Source organism: Magallana gigas, chromosome 3, assembly GCF_963853765.1.
Source record: "Magallana gigas chromosome 3, xbMagGiga1.1, whole genome shotgun sequence".
Lineage (NCBI taxonomy): Eukaryota > Metazoa > Mollusca > Bivalvia > Ostreida > Ostreidae > Magallana > Magallana gigas.
Genome location: NC_088855.1, coordinates 31,109,184 through 31,134,274, shown reverse-complemented (window position 1 = coordinate 31,134,274; position 25,091 = coordinate 31,109,184). Strand labels below are relative to the sequence as shown.

Sequence of the window (25,091 nt, the reverse complement as noted above, 5' to 3'; positions counted from 1 at the left end):
AAACGGATTATATGACGTAATATTGTATGTTTCACGTCACATTTGCATAAAAGATGAAATAGTAGGTTTTGCAATCAAGTAGAATACATGCATCAACGAATATTTCATATCAGAAATGGTGTGGTGAACTCGATTGGTGATACTAAATATGCAGATAACTTGTGTTTTCACGAAAAGAGGTTTGTTTTAAACTGTAACGCTATAAAAAATAGATTATACAAGTTCAATTCTCATTATAATTAATATAGCAAAAGAGCCAAAGAGATACGCATTATGATGCTTCCATGCATGATGAAAGGGCAAGGGTTTAAGTTTAACTCAATGCACTCTTTGCAACTTATGTAAGCTATATGAACTTGGTTGGTCACGAAATCAAATCCTGTCAGTGAAGCCCAAATAGCTTCTCTGGAGATTTGATCACGTAGACCACATGTAAATAGGGGGCCTACATGTATTGTGATGAAATCAGGCGTGATCAAATCCATCATAAAGCCCTTCGGGCTATATTTGATCCGATCACCCCTGCCCGTACGTATTAGATCACCTCATAATACCCAAAGAATGATTCATTATTTCTCATATTACGCAAAAAGTGTCAAGTGGTGGAAGCGGACACTTGGGACAGAGTATAATACGTACATCTCTTGACAAGCAGTGAAGGAATAATGTATGACGTTAAACTTCTCAAAATCTTTTTTTCCTAAAACGGAGAGGGGTAATGTTGCATGGTTTCTCAAAAATTATGCAAAGAATATTCTTTCTTATCTGAATATAAAAATAACTTTTCATACTTACTGAAAAGAGTGAGATCAAAGGGAACGGTTGGTTTATGTTTCATTATCGAATAAATTGAATTAATTCAGGGAGGGGAGCTTTGACATTATAGTATCTTCTGACCGTATTATCATATTTTTTATTTAAAAAATAATTCAGATTGGTACTATAAAAAATAAAATTGTTTGCCAATGTTTTATCTATAACACCTTAATTCATTTAGCCAAGGCAATCTTGATGAAACCACCACCGCCACACGTTATGAAATGCGAAGTGCAGAAAAGAAATGGTAAGTACCATCGACCATGCTATACAATACTGCTTATTCGTATTTCACCAAATTCTGCTTTTCTTTGAATGTGCAGAGACATAAAGAACATTTATGTTATTTATGTCTCTGAAATGTGTTAAAATTTAATTTCATTGAAGAAACAAAGAAACTGAAAATGGCGATTTACGCACATTTTACATTATAGGAACCACCGGGCCAGTGTACCCAAACCCAGAACGAAAAAGAAAATAAGAACTATTTTGGTTCCTGCGTTCAAGTAAAAAAAAATTCTGAAAATGTTACCATACAATAGATATAACAAATATTTATACATTACATACATGTAGAAATGTTCAAACGTTTGTATATTTTTTCTCCCCTTACTTATTAATTTATCATCTCTATTCAACTTTATATGTAGAGCCCCGAGGTCAGATGATCCAAGAATGAAAAAAATCGCCGAGATGTTTTTGGCTCCAATTTTTAAGTAAGGATGTTTTTTGAACGAATCATATATAGTTGTAGTATAGTTAGTTAATATATAGTTATGAATCATAATACACACAAATCTAAAAAAAAAAATTTCTTTACAGGAATTCAAAACAAAATGTAGACTCCGAAGATTTGTCAAAAAGGCAGACCAGTGAGGCCACTGAGTTAGACATTTTAAGATACAATTTTTTGGAATATTTTTATCTAAAAAAGAACGGCGTGCATATACAGTTAGATGCAAAATGTAATATGTCCAGTTCATAATTATAGAAATTATATACACAGGACACAAAATGCCATCATCAAGAAACAAATTATTTTACCAAAGTCTTTAATTGGAGATGATCCCAATATTGACGACTACTCAAGGTATAGTTAAAGATAAAATGAAACTCTTCACATTGAGTTGATACTTACTTGCAAATGTTTTTTTCCCCAATCTGCATCTATAATTCAATGCTTTCAAATTTCAGGAAAAAGGCAACGAAAACAAAAACAACGATAGACAAACAATCGATGTTCAAACCACCTCTCAACGGGTACGCTCATTATCGAGCTTAATGTGTGGGTAGGGGGTAGTAGCAAATTTGCAAATATATATTTGCAAACGACCCTATCCAAAACCCAAAGATAAGCAAAGGATTTTCATATTGATGTAAAATTTTACAAAATTCCAAATTATATTGGACAGGTCACTAGAGGGGGACAAAAAGTTCGCATACAGCAAGTTGACTGATGGTCCAGCATGTGATGTGTATGAGAAACAAAATTTCAAAATGTCTGATGACTGGTTTGTAGGATATTCCAAAAAAAAAATTCGCTTTATTATAATATTTTTATTTTGCTAAACAATAGATCTACTGTATGGAGTAATCATACATTTCAGGTATCGATTAAGGGATAGGCAGCGAGCGGATTTTAATTTTAATTTACGAGAAGACATGACAAAATCAACGAAAGACGAGTAAGAATTACATTTATTATTTCATTGTTAGAAACCACAATGTAAATCTAGTCTTTAATGAAATGTTGCATCCTCAATTTTACTTATTAGCATCAATGGCCATTCAGTATTTTTCAATATTCCAGGCGTATCCATTGGATGTTAGATGCTGTGTCTTCCGACCAAACGACTAATGAATCGCCGAAGCAGACGACAGGGTCAGAAAAGAAATTATCAAAGAAACCCAATTTTCTAACAAAATTCTCCAAGTGGGTTGGAAGAAGCAGGAAAACTGTTTCCTTGTAGATTTGAATATTCTATAATTTTAAATTTAAATTTTCATATAGTGAATATAGCATTGCTGAACAGTTTGTAAGCGGAATTTTGTGAAACTATGTAGGCTGGCGCTAGTCAATAGAAAGGTTTAGCCAACCAACTTGTACGCGTACGTGTAAGTTACAGGTTAGAAATACGCGTTCCAACTCATATAACTTTTCTTGTATAACGTGTACTTGTAAATGTTTTAAAATTATTTTATTTTTATATTCTCTCCTTTTAAAGTGTCCAGGAAGTCTAATAATAAAAATTTATGTTTAAAAACATTGGCGGATCCAGAGGGGGGGTTCCGGGGGTCGGAACCCCCCCTTTCTCTGGGACATATGAAATTTTTTGAAAACGTTTAATGCCTATTTAAAGGCAATTTTTCCCATTTATAATAGAAATTCTGTAATTATCTCAAATAAATGCTTTTAAAATTGCTTATTTAAAGAATTTCGTATTGTTTTGTTTCCATGAATTGGAAATTCTGTTACAAAAATACCGTGTAAGGGGTTAACATTATGAAAATGCACAACTTTTAAAAACTTTTCTAAATATGATCGCATCTGTACTAGTGCCGGATGATGAGGCTCATTACAGAGGTCACATGAAGTTCCCTGGGACGACAATTGCTTTTACCGTTGAATTACACACGTACCATCTTTTCAGAAGATAAATTATCCCCATTTTTTGTCATATCCTATCATTTAGACCTTTATTGAAGAAGGCAATCTATAGAAATCAAAATTGATAAATAGTTCAGAATTTAAAAACATCAACGACATAAAAAAAATACCCAAAATATCCATTTCTATAATAGTTTGTCGCAATTAGTCTGAGTTATTTTTTATCAAATACAGTTGTATACGCACTGAAAACGTTCAAAATGTCCTTGTTTATTGACAAATGATGAATTTTGCACATATTGATTTTCAACAAATGGAACCCCCCCTTTTCCAAATTGCTGGATCCGCCTCTGAAAAAAGTGCAGTTTTATCTATAAAATAATATATTTTTTTCCGCCGAAAAATCCTTTATGAGAAATCGGCGAAAAAACAGTGTTATGTGACTATGTTATTTGAGTGTTATTTTTCATTGAACATAGTCGTTTAAAGTAACCATATGATTAAGAGTCATTGCATGTTTAGCAATATATGATAAGTGTATTTATTATTTAAAACCTCTACAAAACAATACATTTTGGTGACAATTTATGTTTTTTATATGAGTAGTCTCATTAAATATTAAAGCTTTAGAGAAATAAACACATTTGTGTTTTTTTTTCAATACCGAGGAAGTAAATATAAGCTAAAAGTTCGACCTTCCTACTATGTCATCTACACGTATGGTTATTCGTATTTATACGTGTAGAATTTCGTCATTACAAAAACTGATGACGTAATGCAAAAATTTTACGGGTACACTTTGGTTTGCTAAACCTCTCTAATAACTGTCCAATAATAAACTTGTTGCGTCATTATGGTGACACATTGTAATGAAACCAGTCATTATTTATTCTCATGTTCAAAGGAAATCGAAACAACGAAAACATCGCCGAGGCTTTATTTTTTTTCTAATAATCTACATTCAACTTGTACAAATTTTGGCAATAATTAGAATATAGCAGACACATTGTTTGCGAATAATAAAATAAAGGGACTGAATTGGAAAAAAAATCATAAAAAAAACTTCACTGGTGAATGTATTTTTTAAAATAGAGAATTTTTTTAAAAAATGCTTTTGGCATTGGCAAGAATAAAAGAATACTTTATGATATGTAAAGATAGACGGTGTGGGGTGTACATAGCACTTGCAAAAGTTAGAAATTACAAATAGCTACATAATTTACAGAAAAACGTGACCTATTAATAAAAAGTTCAATCTAGACTATGATAGCTTGTGTATCTTGAGAAACATTTGTTATTAAATCATTACACTTTGATAGTACATGAGTTATGCATAGATTTACACTGATTTCCATATTAAACATCAAAACACTACAAGATATTAATGGTTAACGCTATGTTTGTATACTATTATCAAAGTCATCATGATAACATTCTTTGGCAGGTCTCTCTCTCCCAATTAATTCATCAATAAATTAAATTGTATCATGAATCAATCAAACAAAATATATGCATGTATCACCAAATAATACACATACATTTTCCCATTTTAAAAGAAACACAGGTGGAATTTCGCTGAATACAGAAAAATACAAGCTTTATCAAAATATAATGACATGATTTCTGGATATATAACCAAAATTTAGGCTAAACGTTAACGGTGTAAGAAGAAAGTAATGAATGACAAATTATAGGTATATGTAAAGATTTTACCCAAAATATATTTACCGGTAATATACAAAGTTGTACAATGTATTTTGATTAGTGCTGATAATTATTCAGATTAGAGAAAATCAGAGATACACTATATATGAAAACAACAACAAACCGGTTATCAACCTAGCTAGGTTGGATCAACTTAATAAAAAAAAAGCAAACAACAATGAAAAAAGAATGACAACAGAACAACACAACAGTGATCAATCAAAAACAAAGTTATGGATATGCATAATGATGAAAGCACCTTTTGAAAATGGCATTGATAGTATAAAAATATAGATGAGGAGAAATATCTAAAACTAATTTACCGTATTAAAAGTCATAATGCAAAAGTTAAAAGTTGATGATGCTGTTGCATAAAAACTATAAGGACTTTTCATGGCTGGAGGAATATAGGGAACGTTGTTTTTTTTAATTATTAGGGTACAGAAAGGAATTCCAACAACAGTCAAATTCTCTCTCAATAAATTGTCAAGTTATAAGATAATCTTTGTCAAATCTATATTTGAAGGTTGTGTACCGAAATTATTGACTGTTGGTTTTTGTTTTTTTGTTTTTTTTTGGGGGGGGGGGGTGGTGGTTGGAAAATATTCAATATTAATTCTTTAATCCAAACTAAAGCAACTTTTTGTTGTATTTTTAAAAAGCAATAAAATGATTATTTATTTCCACAAATAACACACAATTTCAATCCTCTCATACATGTACAAAAATTAAATTTACTTTTTGTACAACTTGACATTTTGTGTATGTGAGTACTAGAGTATTACTTAGTAACTGAAAAATAATCCGATGACTTTATGAATATCGGTACTATATATACTCACATGATAAACAAATCACTATATAAATAATCTACAATACACTTATTAAACTTCTCCTCAATATATACTGAATTTGTCCTTCAGTGTTTTTCTGCTAATAAACAGATGGATTAGCAAATAAGTGATTTGCAAAATTTGGCCCATATTCTATATTTTCTATTTTAAAAGCACCAGGTTTACTGAAGATATGTTAATTCATTGTAAAGGTTTTTGCAAATCAACATGTAATCAACTTTATTTTTCCCCAATGACTAAGAATTAATGTTGTGCATTGCCTATTTCAGAACTTCATGTACCAGGTATTCAAAAGTTGACAATTTTTGCCAACATTTATTATCTTAAAATTTGTAAAGAATTCCCCTATATAAACTTTTTCTCATTTATAAATACTCCAAGTTTGGTCGGTTGAAGATTTACTCTGGAGATGCTGTTTCTTCGATGTTTGTTCTCGGTGGTTCCGTTCCCCCATATACTGCAACAAAATAAACAAATGTCTTTTAAATCACATTGGATAGTCCATTCAGAAAACGTGGGAATGGCCACAGGTTTCTGACAATGGTATGAAGGGAACAGAATATATATATATATATATATATATATATATATATATATATATATATATATATATATATATATATATATATATATATATATATATAAAATCATTATATACATGCTATTTTTTATTTGCATATGGCCAGTTAGGGGCTGATCTGAAAAAAAAAATCCTCAAAAAAATATCACTTTATGGTCATTTTATCATATGGTCTGCAACAATCAATATCCATGAGCAGATTAAAGTTGCTATCAAATAACTAGAATATTCATAAACCCAACATAAAAATTATTTAAATTTGGTTGACAATCTTGCATTAATTTTTCTGTATATTGGTTACCGTACCTGCACTTGGCATTGACTCAGTGTTTCATTCATGCACATCTATAATGCCATAATTAACCAATGGAATATATCATTTAAAAAATCATGGCAATTTACCCTTATTGTTTTTACTGTGCTAGTATACATGTAAAGGTATTGAAAGAGAAATCTTTTATCTTTGTCCAGTAATCATGCATAGTGACCATCACCCACATAGAAATTTGACTTGAATGCACCAACACACATGACAAATTAAAACACACCAAACTGGTTTATTTTAGACAATCAACGAACCACTCAATCCAAGTCCTCAAAGGATTGGTACATACTGGGCTGTGTTACGACGTGAAGGTTATCGTGGTTTCCAAATACTTGAGAATAAAGTTCAATATATTGATTTAAAATTCAAAGTTTTATTTAATTTATTCAATTCCAAGACTGCTTTAATTACCGGTAATAAAAGTGCAATTTGGAATTAGACTTGGCTGAATCCCTAACGGAATGACATATTCCATGAATAAGGAAACTTTTCTCACCTTTGTTTTTCAGTCCATGGCCAAAGTTTAGAACTGATTTAAGGAAATAGATCCCCATCACTACTCGAATGAATAAAGCAAGCCCTGCACTGAAGAAAGTCGTCCCAGAGAGGGAATTTAATGTTGGAGTCGTAGCAACAGAGGCAGTGGCAGTGGTACTGGTGGCATTATGCTGCGGTATATCTACAGGTATAACCTTTCCCAAAGCATCAGCTGTCTAAAATAGTAAAATTACAGCATTATCATAAATCAAAACAAAAACCATTTTATCTTTTAAATTCCTGCAGATTTTATATTTGATATGAATTCAAGCCTAATTACATGCATGAACAAATAAACATACAATATTCATCTAATTAATTGATTTGCCAATAACTGAGCTAGTCTTTTAAAATAGGCCTGTGGGCCACTTTGCCCACTTCAGGAGCAACCCCCATTTCTGTCCTAACTCTGACCCAAGTACTGTGAATTCCTTATTTTACGCAATTACTTAATTCTATGATTCTGCTGTTTTGTATCAAATCACGAGAATATTAAATCGCAATCACTATTTGTTTGTTATAATTTCCTTCAGCTCAAAACTAGCTGAAAAATAAAAGCGAAATTGTCACTCAAAATTTTTTGCAAAAAAAAATTCCTCGTGTTTAATTGGGAATCTACAGTACCTTTATGATATCACAAATTCAACAGAATTTCTTAATGTGTTAATTTTTCCCTTGTATGCAATGTAAACATCTTAGTGATAAGTGTAAAGAGTTATTAGAGAGCCAGACAATGGATGCTGGACAAAATGTAATCAGATGAGCTTATAAAACATACATGTATAAATGGTCTTTTACCTGATAAACTTTAAATATAATGTAAGCTGGTGCCAGGACTAAAGATGCTGCATATGCAATGCCCAGCTTCTTATTCTCCCATCGAACCTGTTCATTAGATATTACAATGGATTGAAGCCATTTATATGCCATACTAAAAGCAGGAAAATCACTATGTTTTTTCACAACCAAAAAAACTCAGCATTTACAGTGTTCTAAAAACTCATCCTCTAGATAATACTGTTGCAAAAATAGTTCAAAATAGAGAAATTTGACTTAAAACTTCTACCCACACTAAAGTATCCAAGTGCAAAGCAGATGAGGGTGACCGGGACCCCGATGGACAGAATGATAATGTCCTCCGTGTCTGCTTTGGTTCCAGACTGCAGAATGAGAAGTACCATTGTCACCTAGAACCACAAACAAAGGGCATGTACATGTAAGTCGATCTTTTTGTCATGTTTCTTATTCTCTTCATGGCTAATAATCTAAAGATGGGGGGGGGGGGGATTAAAAATATCAAAATAGCTTGAGTTAATTCAGTCATCATCTTACACTTAATTGTAGATCAAACTTCTGTAAACCCAGAAAAAGGAACAGGATTTTACAGAATCCTTGCATCATAGAGTCTGCACCAACTGTCCTGAAGATCAGACGACCAGAGTCGTGATATTCCTTGGCTATAATGACACCCAGAATGATGATAATCGGACTCAATACACAGGCAAGTACCAGGCGTGCCTGAAAGGAAAAAATATCCTAACTAAAACCTCTGTTGATTGGGAAACTGCATACTGTTTAGTGTAAACAAGGCTTAGGAACTTGCGCCCATTCTATGGATTATTTCTATATACACCTCTATATGTACCTCTATTAAAAGAGTTTTATGATTTTTCATAGAATTATAAATGATACAATTGTCAATAATTTTAACAGAATGCATGTGATTGAAGAATTAAACCAGATAAAAAGGAAGATGGTTGTGACTAATTCAATTTGGCTGACCACCAATTAACCCATAAATAAACATATGCCGTTTATCCTGGGGGAGGGGGATGTCTTGGAGGTGGTGCAATATTGCAAATTTTGCAAAAATGAAGTACTGGTATTTCTGCGATTATTTTAATGTGTGTAAGTCTTCTTTTTTTTTTTTAAAGACTTCTCTTGTACATAATATATTGGATAAAATTCTGTGTGTTTCAATTTTTTGTGCAATATAATTTTTTTTTTAAAATGTACATGCAATGCAAAATATTACTGGTATATCTTTACATTTATTAAAACCTTTTCTTACCGGTATTTATAAACAAAGTTTGAACTCACAAGTTTTACATCATTTTGGATACTCATGATGTAGTTGACAATGATGTAGATTAATACTGCAAACGTTGCCAAGACCATGACAATCACTTCATATGGCCGCTCCGCAAGGAGTCCATGGATTACATAATAAATGCAAAACACTGCAAAAAGACTTTGAAATCATGGTATGTGCATGAAGGCAAAAAATTCATTTTTAGTTTCACAGGCCATAATTTTAAAGCATAATGCGACAGCCTGAAAATATTTTTATTGAAAGATTTGAAAAGGGGTATAACTCAGTTTCTTTTTCAACTGATACTAGTAATTGATTTAATTATTGCCCTTTTCAATATGGCAAAATTCATCAATGCTGCTGCATTTAACCTAATGCGAAGGTGTTAAAGAATTTTTTAAAAATCCAGTTTTTTAACAATAATTTTATGAATGTTAGCTATGATATATACAAAAATGAAACAACTAATTGTCAGATGAAATTTGATCAATATACACAAACCCTCACAAGCTGTTGCATCAGTCATTTTGCAACACTTACATTGTATTAAGTGTACAATATATCAAATGCACAATATATATTATAACTGATAACTCTATGTCCTTTATTACACCTGTGTAACTGCACGCAATGTTTAAGTGAAAATCTATATCTGGCATATATTTGTACATATCTGCATGGAAATATTAAACTATATACAAAACAATTAATTAACTTTATAACAAGAACACATACATCTAACAACTAGATCTTTTAACTTTTAAAGCATGTATTTAAAGAAAATATTAAAAACTAAGGCAGGCATGTATTAATTCTGACTTACAAGCATTGATGATAATGATAAGTGCAAAGGTGAAGTCAGGATTTCCATTGCTCGTTGTGGCTAGTCTCTGAATGGCCAGCCCAGTGGCTACCAATGAACTGAGGACCGATATCACAGCAAATGCTATCTCCTTCTTCTCCAAATCTTTCAGAGGTCTTTTCTGTTGAGATATATAGTTAAATTACTTACAAGAGTGAAAATGAGATGTTAAAGACTTATATTTAATCAAATGAGGTGTAATTTAACAGACCTGGTTAATGGCCACATTATTTGGGTCAAACTCGATATCCTTAAGTTTGGTTTAAAAACCAATGGTCTACCTACTGGGCTACAGGGATGAGCCATGTACCGGTACTAGCTATAGCTAGTAGGAGCATGGCGTACTGAGCCGACCTATCATAAACACTATAACCGAGGCAATTAATGTGTTAATAGTTAAGATTATAGTCTATGATCTACATGTAAACAATCATGTTGCTTTTCTGTTAAACTACCCAGTATACCATATCAAAAATAAAAAAAAAATTGATTGAGAGGTTCCCATAACTATCAAAAATATAACAGTCATGCAAATGAAAGATATATATGTACATATATAGTATATAGTATTGGTTAAATCCAGCTATTTTGATCTACCAGGTACTGCTTGTAAACTGTCCTGCATTTAATGCATAAGCATCCTCATTAGTGAAAAATTGTTAATGCAAACCTTCAATTGACATAATGGGCATGGTCTTAAAAAATGAAATTGCAGCTTTTTAAATGAGAGTGTTTGAAATTTACAAACAAATCCTTGTCTGAAAGAGAAACCAGGCCAGCATAGCTGATGATCCAAGTTTTAATATGCATTCGTTTTCATCATAAAAAACTTCCTTTAAATTATCACACTTCAAAAGGAAATATCTTAAAAGGTTTTTTCTCTGATGATATGAGTGAATCCTTGAGTTGATCGAATTTATTTTTTTTGAGGAAATGTATTTAAAATATTGATAACAACTATAATCACTGCACCTATCACAGACTGGTTTATGAGGGGAAATATGTAAATCAGAGGTTATTTGTATGAGGTCAAGTTGCAATATACAGTTGATCTTTATATAAGTGGGTAAAGCAATACACTCTAATGTAAGTAGAGTCAGTGCTTAATGAAGTATGTACATTGTATAAGGCTTGTAAAATGAGATATTACATAAAAACATCCTCTTGATACAAGTGTTAAATATCAACAGCCCTACAAACTGACATATGTCATCTTTACCAAGAAACTAAAAACCCCCTTGGTGTATCTGGAGGTTAAAAGTCAAGTCTAAATCAGGACTCAAACCCAGGGCCCATGGCATATCTCTACTGCACTCTACCCTCTGAGCTACTGGGAGCAGCTAATGGGAGCTGTTATATTTACTGACAGTAACACTCTTGTTAAACCGGTGACATACTCCCCCTCTTCACAGAAATTCATCCCCAAATTCTAAGACTACAGGAAATGTGTGAAGCATGTTCCTAAGGAATGAAAGTGATTTTGTACATATAATAGGCGCCATATGTAATAGGTGATGAATAGCCAAGTCTCAAATGGGACTCGAACCCAGGGCCCCTGGCTTACAATGTCAGTGCTCTAACCACTGAGATTGACACCCAATATATTGACTCACAGTCACACACCTGTTAGTCTGGTGACAATTTGATTATAAGGATTCTTTGAGAATAAATAATTTACTATTATTTCAGAGGAGCAAAAGAGGGTTTGGATTTCCATATTTTAAATGTATATGATATTTTTACGGAATAAGGAATCATTCTTTAAGTATTATGAGGTGATCAAATATGGCCGGGTCAGTGTTAAAAATAAATGCTAAAATTCACTGATGAAATAAAACGCACTACATACATTACAAAATTATTTTGTAGTCTTATCACTGATAAGAAACTGGCCATGGAAAATGTAAATATTTCTAAATAAATATTATAGGTTCCTCAATCTGATTAAAATCAGATCCTTGATCTGCTCCTTATTTTTCATTGTCGCTACTTGTGTAACAAAAAATAAGGAGCGGATCAAGGATCTGATTTTAATCAGAATTACGGTAAAGGTTCCTTGTTTTCATAAATGTTGAATATTTAGCAAAAAAAGAAACAATTCCTTGTTGGAATGGAGATAGGACTGAACTAGATTTAACCTAACTTGGTGTGATTTTCCTTGTCAATGATATTTTAATGATGAGGAAAATATTTGTTGTAAAGTGCTGTCTGAGTGATCAATATGTATAATATGTCTTATATTTACAAACAATTATTGAAAATTAACTTTGGGCTCTATTAAAAAAAAATATCTGAATTGTATGTCAATGAAAGCATTGAGCTTTTGCAAATACCAAATTTATCCAATGTCAACATGCAGCAAGTATAAGTAAAACTATCAAATGGCTGAACACTGAAAACAAAGATAGAGAACCCATACACTGTATAAGGAGAACATCTGTTGAAATTTCCTATGACTGCATGGATAGCAACTGTATGTGTAACTTAATATTACATGTATTGTTTTGTTTTTAAGATCAAGATGATTTACCGGGTAATTCATGACATGATGCAAGTTTAAATTAAATGCACATGACAGATTTTTCATAGTCAAGGAGATACCTCGCCCGATCATTGTATATTACCGATAAAATATAACTCTAGTGGACTCTCAATTCAGCTAAAAGTATATGCATGATATAAAACAATAAATGTTTTGTAAACCGCTTTCAAATTAAATGTATAAACACTCATCTAACAAAGGGGCTTTCATTGAAAACACTAGAACAGCATGTTGTCTATCCTTCAACTCAGAGTAAATACCGGTATATATTTATAAACAGCTGAAGTAAATTGACATTAAGGTTGTAGTTTTTATGAAAATGATTCAGAAAACATCAAATTGGTTAACTGACATTGAATTTAGTTCTTCATGGTCTCAATCATTCAGTAGGGTTATAAAATTAGTATCAATAAATTGCAAAGTCTACCAGGATCTAACTTATTTTGTTAACTCTCTAAAGTATGCAATGAAAACAAAAGTCTATCAAATGATGATGTTAAAACACATTTTTTTTAAATGTAAATTTGATGAAATGTGTCCTTAACAAGCTAGCAGATTTAGAAATGAATACTCCAAACACTTGTATACATGTATATTAATAATCTTACATGAACTGTGAACTCAAATATTGATTTGATTTTACTTAGCCAGGATGAATATCTGTTCTACTTAATATTCCATCCCAATCCTATACTCTGATACACAGCTTACTGAGAAGTTTCAATGAACAATAATCACATAAACTATACAACAATCATAAACTTTTACCGTACCATACAAATTACTGTACAAAATTGTCTCTAAAATACCAGCTCTAGATGATTGTGACCTTTACACATTAAACTACACAGGGAAATAAAAAAAATAGCCAAAGGGTTGATTTTAACTCATCATAATGACATCCACCCTGTCTCCTTGTAGCCATAAAAAATTTGCAAACTCTTTATTGGATTTGTAAGTTTGTTCAACCGCTTGATTTTGTCATTTTAAATCATATGTATAGTACCGCATGTGTTTGTGTTACCAAAGATACTAGGCTATTTAAAATAAAATTTTCAATGCTGTAAAACAATGACTACATGTATACAATCATGTTTAAATGGCTCCCAAGACGGTTATCTCACCATGATATTATAATAATACATTTGTAACTGATACAAACGTACTTGTGTGTCTGTGCTACATTTTTGGTGAAAAATCAGTAATCATATTCTTACTAGAGTTTTGATCATGAAATAATTATCAATTAAGGTTTACTAAACTAACATTAATGGCAGTTTTATATAATCAACTGTAACACTGCCAGACCGTCGGTATAAACAAGATAAAGTATCAAAATAGACCACTTTACAAAAGTTATGTCCCCTGGCCGCCATCTTTGGGGAAAACCCATATATTTCTCATAGAAGCCTTTGTACTTTAGAGTGTTGTAACTTTGTCACTTGACATTAGAAATCCGTTTCTGCTGTGAATTTTGATTGCCCCAAGTTGGGCCAACCCACATATCGAAAGAATAAATTAAATTCCAAGAGATTTTTTCACAGGATGCCCAAATATTTTGTTGTCCCTTTTGACCTTTGAGTTGACCCCACAAAGGGGCACAACTTTTGCAAAGTGTGGATTGGACTATACAGCAGGATACATCGCCATTCATACACGGACTATAATTTTACCTTGCCTAATGCCCCTTCTTCTAGCTTTGGTCCTGTAGGTATTCCAATATCCGCAAATGTTAGGGGCTTTTCGTCGCGTGTTTCTTGTTGAGGTTCCATGCCTACAACACCTACGTACCTACTTCCTCATCATCTACGAGCAGAGTGAAAGTGAAAGTTAAATTATTCCGTTCGGAAAGAACTCGTTATTTAACATACACCAATATCAAAAATCAACGACGTTCCGAAAAGTGTAACTGCATCTTTAATATGTTTATTTGTTAGAGTATTGCAAAAGCCTATTAAAGCATCAAAAAGACACTTCCTGAATAGTTCAAGGACAGCAGACGAATGCGAGTGCAGCGAAGGTAAACACTTGCGACGTACGAATCAAGAAAGTCATGATTATTTGAATACATTTGCATGAATCAAACAATTCGAGATAAGATTTTACACAGCCACGAATAAGTGTTAACGTTACTTTTTGTACAATAGCTTACTTTAGAAAAAAAGTATATGATTAAGTTGCTAAAATAAACCTAGGTAGGTAAATAAATCTTTATAGGTACTAAATTCAAACAACTTAGCTTAATTAAGTGATTGTATCTTACGTTCCTTCATCCAGTGTTGTCAGGTAATGCTATGTTTCCACCATCACGACTAGCAGTGAGATTAAAATCGCAGTCTTAATCATATAGTAATCAACTAATCGTTGTACAGCATGTAATCACATCATATCTCTACAGATCTGTTGGTATGTTTTGGAAAATTTGTTAGTTGTAGAACATATTTTGACCATCAAAATATTTTCTGTTATCAACACGATTACTATTCAATGGTAATTATTTGTTATCATCATATCAGATTGTACTGCATCGCTACTAAGCGCAACACTGTGCATTTAATCATGCACCCCTAATTGTGTTAATCTGGATCATTCTTTGGGGTGGCAAACACCACCCTGCGTTACATTTAGTTGCCATGTGTCAATGTGGTCAGTTGGGCTAAGTAGATTTATTGTAATAGAATCATCCTCCATCTCGATCATGAAAGAATCATCATTATCATACTCCATAGCAAGGGAGTACATCAGTTCGTGATCAATGTTTCATAACATATATAAATGAATCTGCACATACACAAGCGTTTTAAATTGGGGACTCAAGTCATAACGTTTGGATCAGATCGAGATCCTATGGGGAATTCTATCAGGACAATTAGTACATATTTTCTCTTATCTAAACAGGCAGTAATATCATGACAGATCGTGTAACCTGAAATGTCTATCGTGACCCAACTGTGTCGAAGCTTAACAAATTGCATAAGGACATATTGACTTACATCACCTTGTACCTTACCATAGAATTATAGAGAATTCCTACGATCAGTTACGATTTGTCAATCATAGTGTTTGTAACAGTTTGCACAACAGTGGGAACCTAGCAATAGAGAAGTTTACGTTGAAAAGAAAAAAAAGTGTTATTAAGGCATAAAGTTATTAATCATTTTTCAATACACTTTAGTCATGAAAGACATTTTTAGTGTTGAATTTATTTTGCAGGTTCGAAGATGAACAACAGTCGCAAGCTTCTAACTGTCCTACAAAATGTGTATCGCAGCTCCCTGAGACACAAGGCGACTCCTGCAGCAGCAGTGAAACCATTTTTCTATCAGGACATTTTGCAGGCAGAAGGACCCCATGATACACCATTTAAGAAGCTAACTGGTAGGTTCTGCATTAACAGGGATCATTGTATGCTTTAGGAAATGAATAACTTTTAAGAACCGTGTTTTTAAATTTGAAATGCAGAATTTTGTTCCACACCCACTTTGATCATCTTAAAAACTCGTTGGTTTTTGGTTGGCTCCTGTTTTCCTGATGAACAAAAGGTATCTTTGCATCACATTATTTTACAATTAAACATTCATATTTTAGGAGATTATGTGTCCACATTTGAAGTGAAAGGGAAAAAATGTCTGAGTGTTGAGCCAGAAGCATTGACATTGATATCGGAACAGGCAATGATTGACGTTGCCCACTTATTAAGACCAGCCCATCTGCAGGTAAAAATCATCATGTAAATAAATGTTTTGGTAAAAATATGAGATAAATTCTGTGCAATTTCTCTCTTTTATAGCAATTATCAAACATTCTTAAAGACCCAGAAGCTTCAGAGAATGACCGTTATGTTGCCCTTGAGTTCCTAAAAAATGCCAATGTTGCTGCTGCTATGGTACTTCCTGGCTGTCAAGATACTGGAACTGCTATCATTATGGGTAAGTTTAACATTTTATTGCATACTGTATACAGGTTTATTTTTGCCTCATGTAATTTTCGCCCTTTTACACTTGCAAGCTTTTTCGCCCCGTCTTGAATTCGCCCAGATGCAGTTGTGTTAACAGAGATATTATTTGCAACTTAGAATTGCCCAGTCTTAAATTCGCCCTCTGACGACGAGGGCAAAAGGGGCGAAAAAAAAATGGGGGCGAATATTTCCCTGTATACAGTATTTTTGTTACAGTCTCCACATGAGAGACATAAATTTTATCCATTTATCTTTGTAATTGTTATGATAGACACAATCTAAATCAATGATTTGTAAACACATACAACTAATTTTAACAGTGACAAAAAAGAATATTATGAACATGTGACTTCTACATGCATATACAAAGATGTAGATATTTGATGTAAAGATTACAAAAAATTAATATAGGTAAGAAGGGCCAGTATGTTTGGACAGATGGTAATGATGCCGAGGCTTTATCAAAAGGTGTCTACAATACATATACCAAGAAGAACTTGAGATATTCACAAGTAGGAATTTTGTTCTTTATTAATACTCATTTTCAAGATGGTATAGTGTTTAATTTCAATTTTCAAAACTGTCAACATGGTCAACTTCTTCTCGATACTGTAGATTCCTAATTAATAGCGAGGAATTATTATCCGCGTAAAATCACGAGAAGCAGTCTTTGCGGATTTTGAAATCTCGCTTTTATTTTTCTGACAGTTTTTATCTTTATTAAGTTATAACAAAAAATTGGTGCTTGCGATTTCATATTCTTGCGATTTGGTGCTAAACAGTGGAGTCGCGAAATTAAGCGTAAAATAGGGAATTTATAGTATATCTTCTAAAAAAGTTGATTAACAATATAAAATGTGTGCATTGCATGAATATGTTTCTTTTTGTTAAAGGTGTCACCAGTTGATATGTACAAAGAGGTCAACACCGGTACCAATCTGCCCGCACAGATAGAAATCTACTCCACGAACTCCAATCAATATGACTTCCTGTTCATAGCCAAGGGAGGTGGCTCAGCCAATAAGACATTCTTGTATCAGCAAACAAAAGCTCTTCTTAATCCAGAAAAACTCATGAGCTTTGTCAATGAAAAAATTAAGGTAGATAAATTATATTGACTAGCTGTAACGTCCATAATTTGGTGATTGATTTATGTTGACCTTCTCTTACCAAGTTTATCGTAATATTTCCCTATTTTTCTCGTGATTAGACCCTTGGTACTGCAGCTTGCCCACCTTACCACTTGGCCATCGTAATCGGAGGAACCTCAGCTGAATATAATCTAAAAACAGTTAAACTGGCCTCTACCAAATACCTTGATAACATCTTTAAATCAGGTACATATGTATGAAATCTTATTGCCAGAGATAGAGGATCAGTGGGACGTATTTTCCTCTCTAGATGTCTCTCTATCTATATGTTCACAACTTTGAGATACAATTTATTCATTTAAATTTACAAGATATACACTATACACTATTTACTAAATGAAATGTCAAGGCCAAAATATTTAATCAATTAGGAAAATTAACTTTGCCTCCTAGGGATTATGTTATGTTCAAGTACTTGAACAATATCATCTTGATATGACAATAAGATAAAGCATCACAATAAACAACTGAAAAAGATGAATTTCTTGATATCATTACAACTTGAAAATAGCTAGGTGGTACATGTATAATTTTATTGAGAGATTTCGATTTATTTAAAGGTATTTTGAAAAAATACTTATGCAGCGATTTCTATAAATGCATATGTTGAAAAGAAAACCTTTTTGTAAGGAAATGAACATGGTAGAGGGTTCCGTGACTTGGAAATGGAGCAGAAAATTCACCAGCTGACACAGAGGTTGGGGATCGGCGCACAGTTTGGTGGTAAATATTTCTGTCACGATGTCAGGGTGATTCGATTACCTCGTCATGGTGCTTCATGTCCGGTCGGAATAGGCGTGTCTTGTTCAGCTGACAGACAGGTGAGATAAATGGGGTTGTTGTTATGCAAACACCCTGAGAAATCTATGCAATAATGTTGATTTCAATGAAGAATTTTTTTAAATAGGTGTTTGGGAAGATAACTGAGGAGGGTGTATTCTTGGAACAACTTGAGACAAACCCCTCCAAATACATGCCAGAGGTCCAGGAGAAAGACTTGACCACAGAAGTAGTTCAGGTTGTTATTCTATTAATTACTTCACTCTACTGACCGTCTCATAGAACAACTATTGAATTTAATAATAAATATTTAATTGCTGAATAAAACTGTATACTATAGGCGAAGTTAAATATAGTACAGTAAATTTCATTTTGCCATTAAAACAATGGATTTAGATTTTTCTGTACTATTTAAATACAACTCCAAATGATTTATAAAATCATTCAATAGTAATGCAGTGTATGAGATGTTTTTAAAAATGTTTTCTACTACAGGTTAATTTAAACGATGGCATGGATAAGATCCTTAAATCTTTAGACAAATATCCCGTGAAGACAAGGCTAAGTTTGACAGGGACCCTTATTGTGGCCCGAGACATTGCCCATGCCAAACTGCAGGACCGCCTGAACTCAGAGGGGTCCCTGCCCCAGTACTTCAAAGACCACCCTGTCTACTATGCTGGACCAGCAAAGACTCCTGAGGTTAGTTTTCAAAGATTTATCTCATAAATGAAATCCCGATTTAAGATATTCTGTATATACAGTATTTCATGTATGTGGTATTGCATTAAAAGGTTACATTTACCTTTATTAAAAGCAGTTGGATCTTTGATAGTTGCAATGCATATACAAGTACATGGTACTATAGAAGCAATTAAACCAATATGTTTCAGTAAAACCTGTTTAGTATGAACATGAATAAAGCAAATTTAAGGATGTACATTGTATCAGACTCCTTTAAAAATGTTGCAGTTAAAAACTTATTTACTCTAACGATTTAGCCATATTTCTAACCAATTTTTATGTCATAATAGATTTTACCCAATAATCAGATTATCATTCAGCTTTAGTTATTGATTAATAAATGAATACTATGTCGATAAAATCATTTATTATTGCATTACTCATCAATATGATCACCTTCAGTAATTATAAACATCTTCGCTAGCCAAGGGTTACGATCCACAGCATTTCTCTATTCACGAATAGAAAAATCTCTATTCATGAATAGAGAAACTCCTTCAAACACCGTGGATCGTCATCCTTGGCTAGCAAAGATAATCTATAAATATTGTTTAATTAAGCGTTTAAATGACATCATATACGTCACTTGATTTATGTGATTCAGGGACTTCCATCGGGTTCTTTTGGCCCTACAACAGCTGGGCGAATGGATTCCTATGTAGATGAATTCCAGAAGGCTGGAGGAAGCATGGTGATGTTGGCAAAAGGCAACAGAAGCAAACAGGTCTTTCTTTAATCTTTGCACAGTTGATCAGTATTTACATGTATATGATCAACATATATTTTTAACGTTTTGCTTTGGAATAATTAAATCTTTCTCAAACACATTCTGGGCACATAAAGACACTTCTTTTTCACTGTAGTTGGGATATATTGTAAATTCAAATTTATTCATTTTTTGACAAGAAAGTTTTAAATCTCTCTCTCTCTCTCTCTATTCAGAAAAGTTTTTCAATTTGTGTCATTTATCTGAAAATTTTGTATTTTGTCAGTATAAATGTTGCATGAAATAAAAATGTTTTATCAAAAAAATTAATGAAAGCTTTACATTTTAAAGTAATAACAAATCTTTTGAATTTTGCAATGACATGTATTGTGTAGTGGTGTACAATATTCATGTAATTTTTATTAGATCAAACAGTAAATACAGTTGCGTCTTTGTTTTGTTTAAGGTAACTAAGGCTTGTAAGAGCAATGGTGGGTTTTACCTTGGTTCCATTGGAGGACCAGCTGCAATATTAGCCCAGAACTGTATCAAGAAAGTTGAGCAGCTGGAATATCCTGAATTAGGTGAAGTTATTTAAATCTTTAATTATGGAAACTTACTAAACAACATATATCACTTGAAAATCTATGCTTTATCACTCTACCTTGAAGTTTTAATATACATCTGTTTAAATTCTTCTAATTTTTTTTTTTAAATTATTAATTTAGGAATGGAGGCAGTTTGGAAAGTTGAAGTGGAGAATTTCCCAGCATTCATTGTGGTGGACAATAAAGGCAATGATTTTTTCAAGGAGTGGTCTGTGGAATAGTGATTGTGATTGTTTAGAGAGGATATGTTCTCCGATAGAAATAATTGCATTTAATTATTAATAAGCTAATTAATTTATAATATTTTACCCGAGCAGACACATTGCATGGAGGACAATGTGCACCACTTAATCATGTATCTATTTTTCAAGAATTTTAATTTTAATAAATGTTATATTATTTGTGTTCAAGTCTGATTTATTTTTCAAAGATAGAACTAATGTTGAATGTGATGATATCTAATATCAAAATAAATTTTAATACTGCAATTCTCACTCCACCAATAAAAAAATCCTGTAGGAACAGAGAAACCGTCATTGTCTATAACACATTATATGAATCTTTAGTTATATTAAATCAAATAGATCATTTCAGACTAATATTTGTATTTTCTGTTAAGAAATAATTTGCTAATTTTATGTACACCATTTGGTATTTGATTTAAATGAAGACATTTTAATGAATAGATTCTTTTATATCAATATGGGTTTGAGTCGCAGATGTAAATGCAATGCATTTTCAAATTTTCATTTATGTCTTTTTTAAAAGACAATAGAAGTAATTAAATTCTTGATATTAATTTGATTATTTAATAAAAATGAACAATGACAAAAAGTATAGTACATTAAATATAAACAATTATCACAGAATGATCAGAGCTTGGAAAAGGATTCAATTCCTTTCCATTGAGAACATATTTATCACAACATGTAAATTGATTCTTTGACCAACGAATTACAATTTACTACAAAACTATAATAATAATACACATGTACATGTAACTGCATTTACAGAAGAGTATAAATGAAAGTTGTGCAAAAATGTACAAATTGCTCTAATGCCACAGAGTACTAATATTAAAAAGCAAATAAAGCTTTAAAAATAATAATTGTTCACTATATGTATATGTATACATATCAAAAGTGGAATGTGATAGTGGACGGTATGAACTTTATAAAAAATGAATTTCTGCAACATTCTACAGAGTATTATGCATAAATAAAGGAATGTTCACAAAACTTTGAGTATCTGAGGTAAACATATTTAGTACTAATGTACTATCAACTAGACCTTATGGACGGCACGATGATAAAGGATTCAAAGACTAGTCAATTTTACTGAATATATAGTAATATATAGCTGTTTGATATACATGCACATTTTTAAAGTGTAGACTAAACTAGTTGCTGGTACTTTGAAACGCCAACTATGTCTTCTAGGTGCTTTATAAAAACTTATACAATTAAATCAATGATAGCTGTATTTTTCTGATCAGCATGTACATGTATGAATATTGTTGTGCATTGTTGATGATTGTTGTTGTTGATATGATTGCTGTTGTTGATATATGCTGTCCTCTGTGTGTTGTGTTGTTGTCCTCTACATGTTGTGTTGTTGTCCTCTAAGTGTTGCTTAATTGTCTTTTTCATGTTGTTTTGTTGTCTTCTACATCTTGTTTTGTCCTGTTCATGTTGTGTTGTTATCCTGCACATGTTGTTTTGTATCTCCTCTGTTTGTTGTTTTGTTGTCATTTACGAGTGGTTTTGTTGTCCACTGTACGTGTCCACCACGCTCCACTGAGCGAGGACGGGGGTCTTCCCCGCTGAGGACAACACAAAGCTGTCGTCATACAAGAACTCTAGGGCGGTCACTGTCCCTGAGTACAGCTTGGTCCAACGACAGGCAGGCTGCAGGTTAGAAAAAAGACATTCGTTTTATATAGGCCTCTTTAAGGTACAATGGCTCCTCTTATAAGTAAGATAACTCTTACTTAACTAAAGGTTCACTCTTCACATGTGCCTTTTATGACCTTTTGATGAAAATTTATGCAAGGATTTGTGGGGGAAATTACCCCCGTATTTTCCACAAATTTTCACGCAAAAGTGCGATATTTTTTCCTAATTTTGTCGGACAATGTTGCAAAAATGATATGCAGTTTTATAACAAACTTTTCAAATAATTTCTGACAGAAAATTATCAAAAGCAAAAGAACACAGGCGGATTTTACGCCCAAAATCCAAAAGGAGAGATTTTAAAAGTGTATAAATTGAATACTCGAAAATCATAAGTTACCATATTAGTGGAGGAAGGATATTTGAAGACTTTCATTCTGCCCGTGTTATCTCCCGTGATGATGATCTCGCGGTAATTGGAGCGTGCTACGACAGACACGGTCTCTCCAGCATCACAGGATGTCCAGGGACCTACAGAACAGCCGTAAAATACATATCAGTAACAGTGTATTGGAGGGGGGGGGGGGGGGAGAATGTATTGGAGGAGGATTTACCAGAGAGAATCTGTTTCACTGACAGAGAGAAAAATCTTTATATTCATACCCATAAGTGGATGGCCAGCGCAACAGCTATACGTCTGCCAGTTACAGTCTCGAAGGGTCCTGGCATCTTCTCTTTCCATGCGCTGTATATTCCCTGAAGAATAGTTTTTAAAAAGTTTGTGTTTAATGTGATGCATTGCAATGCAGGAAAATTATTTAAAAAGGTCTTCATTCACACTGAACTGGAATGTTTTGTTAGCTTACAGTTATGGAGTTCAAAATCCCCATCCACACTTTGCAGAAAACGACTGTCGGTAGACCAGTCAAGATTTGTAACGAATTTCATGTGTCCCTAAAAATAGCAAAGCAAAAGTTGTAACTTCGGCTAAATGTGGTAAAAACAAAAGACCACAAAAGTTCAATGTACATTTAGCTATATATAAGTACTGACCCTGAGAATAATGTTATTCTTCCTGTAGATCTGACCTTCGTCGTGAACGTAGAATATATGTATGTGTCCATCTTCACATCCCACCGCCAGCATCGCATTGTCTGCAAAAAAAAGAAAGATCAATATCCTACTTAGATAAAACAATAAAACTTTTCCTTTTGTATAGACAATCTGACATCTGCTATTGTTTTTATACGCGTACCTGCCTTTGGCAGTGTCTAAAAGATCAATACTCACCTGGAGAATACCTCATGGCGTTGATTTGGGATTTCCCGACTTGGACGGTAATTATGTGCATCCCGTTCTTTGCGTTTAGCACGAAGAACCTACCAGCCACGGAACCCACGGCTACATAGAGACCCCGGCTATCTACGGCCAGCGCCGTGGTCGGCTTCTGTAAAAAAAACAAGAAAATAAATGACCATTGATTTACATGAACGTATAGGCCCTATATGTACATCAAGTTCCCTTATTACCAAGTTTCCTCCTCACCAAAATATAAGCATCAAATCTGACATTTTATCTGAGTATGACACTTGTGTTATAAAGATTTAAGTTCAGAACTAGGTAATTTCAATCAGATAATGTTGGAGACGGTAGGGCCAGAATCACGAAAAGTTTTGAAAAATAATGAAAACAACTCTAAAAAGGAATGGTAGTTAATACCTCCATTGGCGAGCGCCACAGAACGCGGTGGGTAATGGTGGACCACTTGATGACGAACTGGTCGTGAGAGGTGGTGATGAAGCTGGATTCTCCCGGCACGGCTGCTATAGCCCAGATCTCCTTACAGTGGCCCTATATGCAAATAATTACGGCAATTCCCATTAAAAAGCTACCCAAAAGCATAATAAAAACTGAAAGGAGTTGAACTTGAAAAGCAATTCAACGCTGTTTGCGTTGGTAAATGTTTTAACAAAGCCAAGTATTTTAGAAAATAGTAACAACGCTAATTTTAGTTAGATTAAGGAAGGAGTCTTTTATGGTTTTCGACTAGTCAAACGTAAAATTGATTAATTGTTCATTAAATCAAGATGAAAGGAAATTATAATATAATATTTTTCTTTCTTTTTTATTATCGTACAACTTGGCATAGAAAAAGTAATCAAAGTTTAGAATCTAACAAGGACTATATTTTTGGCGTAATATTGGCGTAGGAAAATATCACATGTTGCGCAATACAGAATTGCTGCAGATTAATGAGTCTGGTTTAGCATTTTAAAAACAATAACATTAATGTTGGATTTTTTCACTAATGTAAACTAATGATATGATACTT

At 32.9% G+C, this 25,091-nt stretch overlaps 4 protein-coding genes across 14 annotated transcripts in view; 2 read left to right on the top strand and 2 right to left on the bottom strand.

The window, feature by feature from the left end:
* The first annotated feature begins 39 nt into the window (after positions 1 to 39).
* Positions 40 to 7,390, top strand: LOC105322354 (uncharacterized). 4 transcript variants are annotated; one of them, XM_020064877.3, is made up of 11 exons: positions 40 to 179; positions 998 to 1,063; positions 1,251 to 1,322; positions 1,467 to 1,532; positions 1,639 to 1,701; positions 1,823 to 1,906; positions 2,011 to 2,076; positions 2,229 to 2,327; positions 2,424 to 2,501; positions 2,627 to 2,698; positions 7,129 to 7,382. In XM_020064877.3, the coding sequence occupies exons 1-11, from the start codon at positions 88 to 90 to the stop codon at positions 7,247 to 7,249; spliced, it is 879 nt and encodes a 292-aa protein (XP_019920436.3). In that variant the 5' UTR covers positions 40 to 87; the 3' UTR covers positions 7,250 to 7,382. The 4 variants fall into 4 exon arrangements, with proteins under 4 accessions (XP_019920436.3, XP_034336552.2, XP_065935393.1 ...); XM_034480661.2 differs by lacking the exon at positions 2,229 to 2,327 and having other exon boundaries at positions 7,129 to 7,387; XM_066079321.1 differs by lacking the exons at positions 1,823 to 1,906; positions 2,011 to 2,076 and having other exon boundaries at positions 7,129 to 7,387.
* LOC105322331 (uncharacterized) lies at positions 5,546 to 14,756 on the bottom strand. The gene is made up of 8 exons (XM_011420983.4): positions 14,594 to 14,756; positions 10,340 to 10,499; positions 9,525 to 9,664; positions 8,757 to 8,942; positions 8,495 to 8,611; positions 8,223 to 8,309; positions 7,384 to 7,600; positions 5,546 to 6,439 (listed from the first exon to the last, which is right to left on the bottom strand). The coding sequence occupies exons 1-8, from the start codon at positions 14,690 to 14,692 to the stop codon at positions 6,381 to 6,383; spliced, it is 1,065 nt and encodes a 354-aa protein (XP_011419285.3). The 5' UTR covers positions 14,693 to 14,756; the 3' UTR covers positions 5,546 to 6,380.
* Positions 14,757 to 16,133: 1,377 nt separating this feature from the next.
* LOC105322330 (fumarate hydratase class I, aerobic) lies at positions 16,134 to 21,271 on the top strand. The gene is made up of 12 exons (XM_034480660.2): positions 16,134 to 16,298; positions 16,509 to 16,636; positions 16,711 to 16,849; positions 17,290 to 17,390; positions 17,772 to 17,978; positions 18,089 to 18,215; positions 18,660 to 18,850; positions 18,937 to 19,047; positions 19,305 to 19,511; positions 20,158 to 20,277; positions 20,726 to 20,843; positions 20,988 to 21,271. Exons 1-12 carry the CDS (start codon positions 16,142 to 16,144, stop codon positions 21,086 to 21,088), a joined length of 1,707 nt encoding a protein of 568 aa, XP_034336551.2. The 5' UTR covers positions 16,134 to 16,141; the 3' UTR covers positions 21,089 to 21,271.
* A 391-nt stretch (positions 21,272 to 21,662) lies between these two features.
* The window catches only part of LOC105322328 (echinoderm microtubule-associated protein-like 2), a 32,096-nt gene continuing 28,667 nt past the window's right edge, over positions 21,663 to 25,091 (bottom strand). For all 8 annotated transcript variants that reach the window (XM_066079314.1, XM_066079313.1, XM_066079315.1 and 5 more), the window contains 7 exons: positions 24,479 to 24,610; positions 24,050 to 24,206; positions 23,813 to 23,913; positions 23,626 to 23,713; positions 23,423 to 23,515; positions 23,160 to 23,290; positions 21,663 to 22,774 (listed from right to left, as the gene is read on the bottom strand). In XM_066079314.1, the coding sequence (XP_065935386.1) occupies positions 22,619 to 22,774; positions 23,160 to 23,290; positions 23,423 to 23,515; positions 23,626 to 23,713; positions 23,813 to 23,913; positions 24,050 to 24,206; positions 24,479 to 24,610 (858 nt within the window). In that variant the 3' untranslated portion in view covers positions 21,663 to 22,618. The remainder of the gene's footprint in view (positions 22,775 to 23,159; positions 23,291 to 23,422; positions 23,516 to 23,625; positions 23,714 to 23,812; positions 23,914 to 24,049; positions 24,207 to 24,478; positions 24,611 to 25,091) is intronic.

Bases quoted from the DNA above. Each gene is read 5' to 3' on its own strand.
- LOC105322331 (XM_011420983.4), bottom strand. From the start codon at position 14,692: ATGGAACCTCAACAAGAAACACGCGACGAAAAGCCCCTAACATTTGCG. The intron at 8,612-8,756 runs GTAAGATGATGA...TTGTGGTTCTAG, and splicing joins AGTTTGATCTACAATTAAGT to GTGACAATGGTACTTCTCAT. The intron at 8,310-8,494 runs GTGGGTAGAAGT...TCTAATGAACAG, and splicing joins TTGCACTTGGATACTTTAGT to GTTCGATGGGAGAATAAGAA.
- LOC105322330 (XM_034480660.2), top strand. From the start codon at position 16,142: ATGAACAACAGTCGCAAGCTTCTAACTGTCCTACAAAATGTGTATCGC. The intron at 16,637-16,710 runs GTAAAAATCATC...TCTCTTTTATAG, and splicing joins TAAGACCAGCCCATCTGCAG to CAATTATCAAACATTCTTAA. The intron at 17,391-17,771 runs GTAGGAATTTTG...TTTTTGTTAAAG, and splicing joins AGAACTTGAGATATTCACAA to GTGTCACCAGTTGATATGTA.
- LOC105322354 (XM_020064877.3), top strand. From the start codon at position 88: ATGCATCAACGAATATTTCATATCAGAAATGGTGTGGTGAACTCGATT. The intron at 180-997 runs GTTTGTTTTAAA...TAATTCATTTAG, and splicing joins TTGTGTTTTCACGAAAAGAG to CCAAGGCAATCTTGATGAAA. The intron at 2,502-2,626 runs GTAAGAATTACA...TCAATATTCCAG, and splicing joins ACAAAATCAACGAAAGACGA to GCGTATCCATTGGATGTTAG.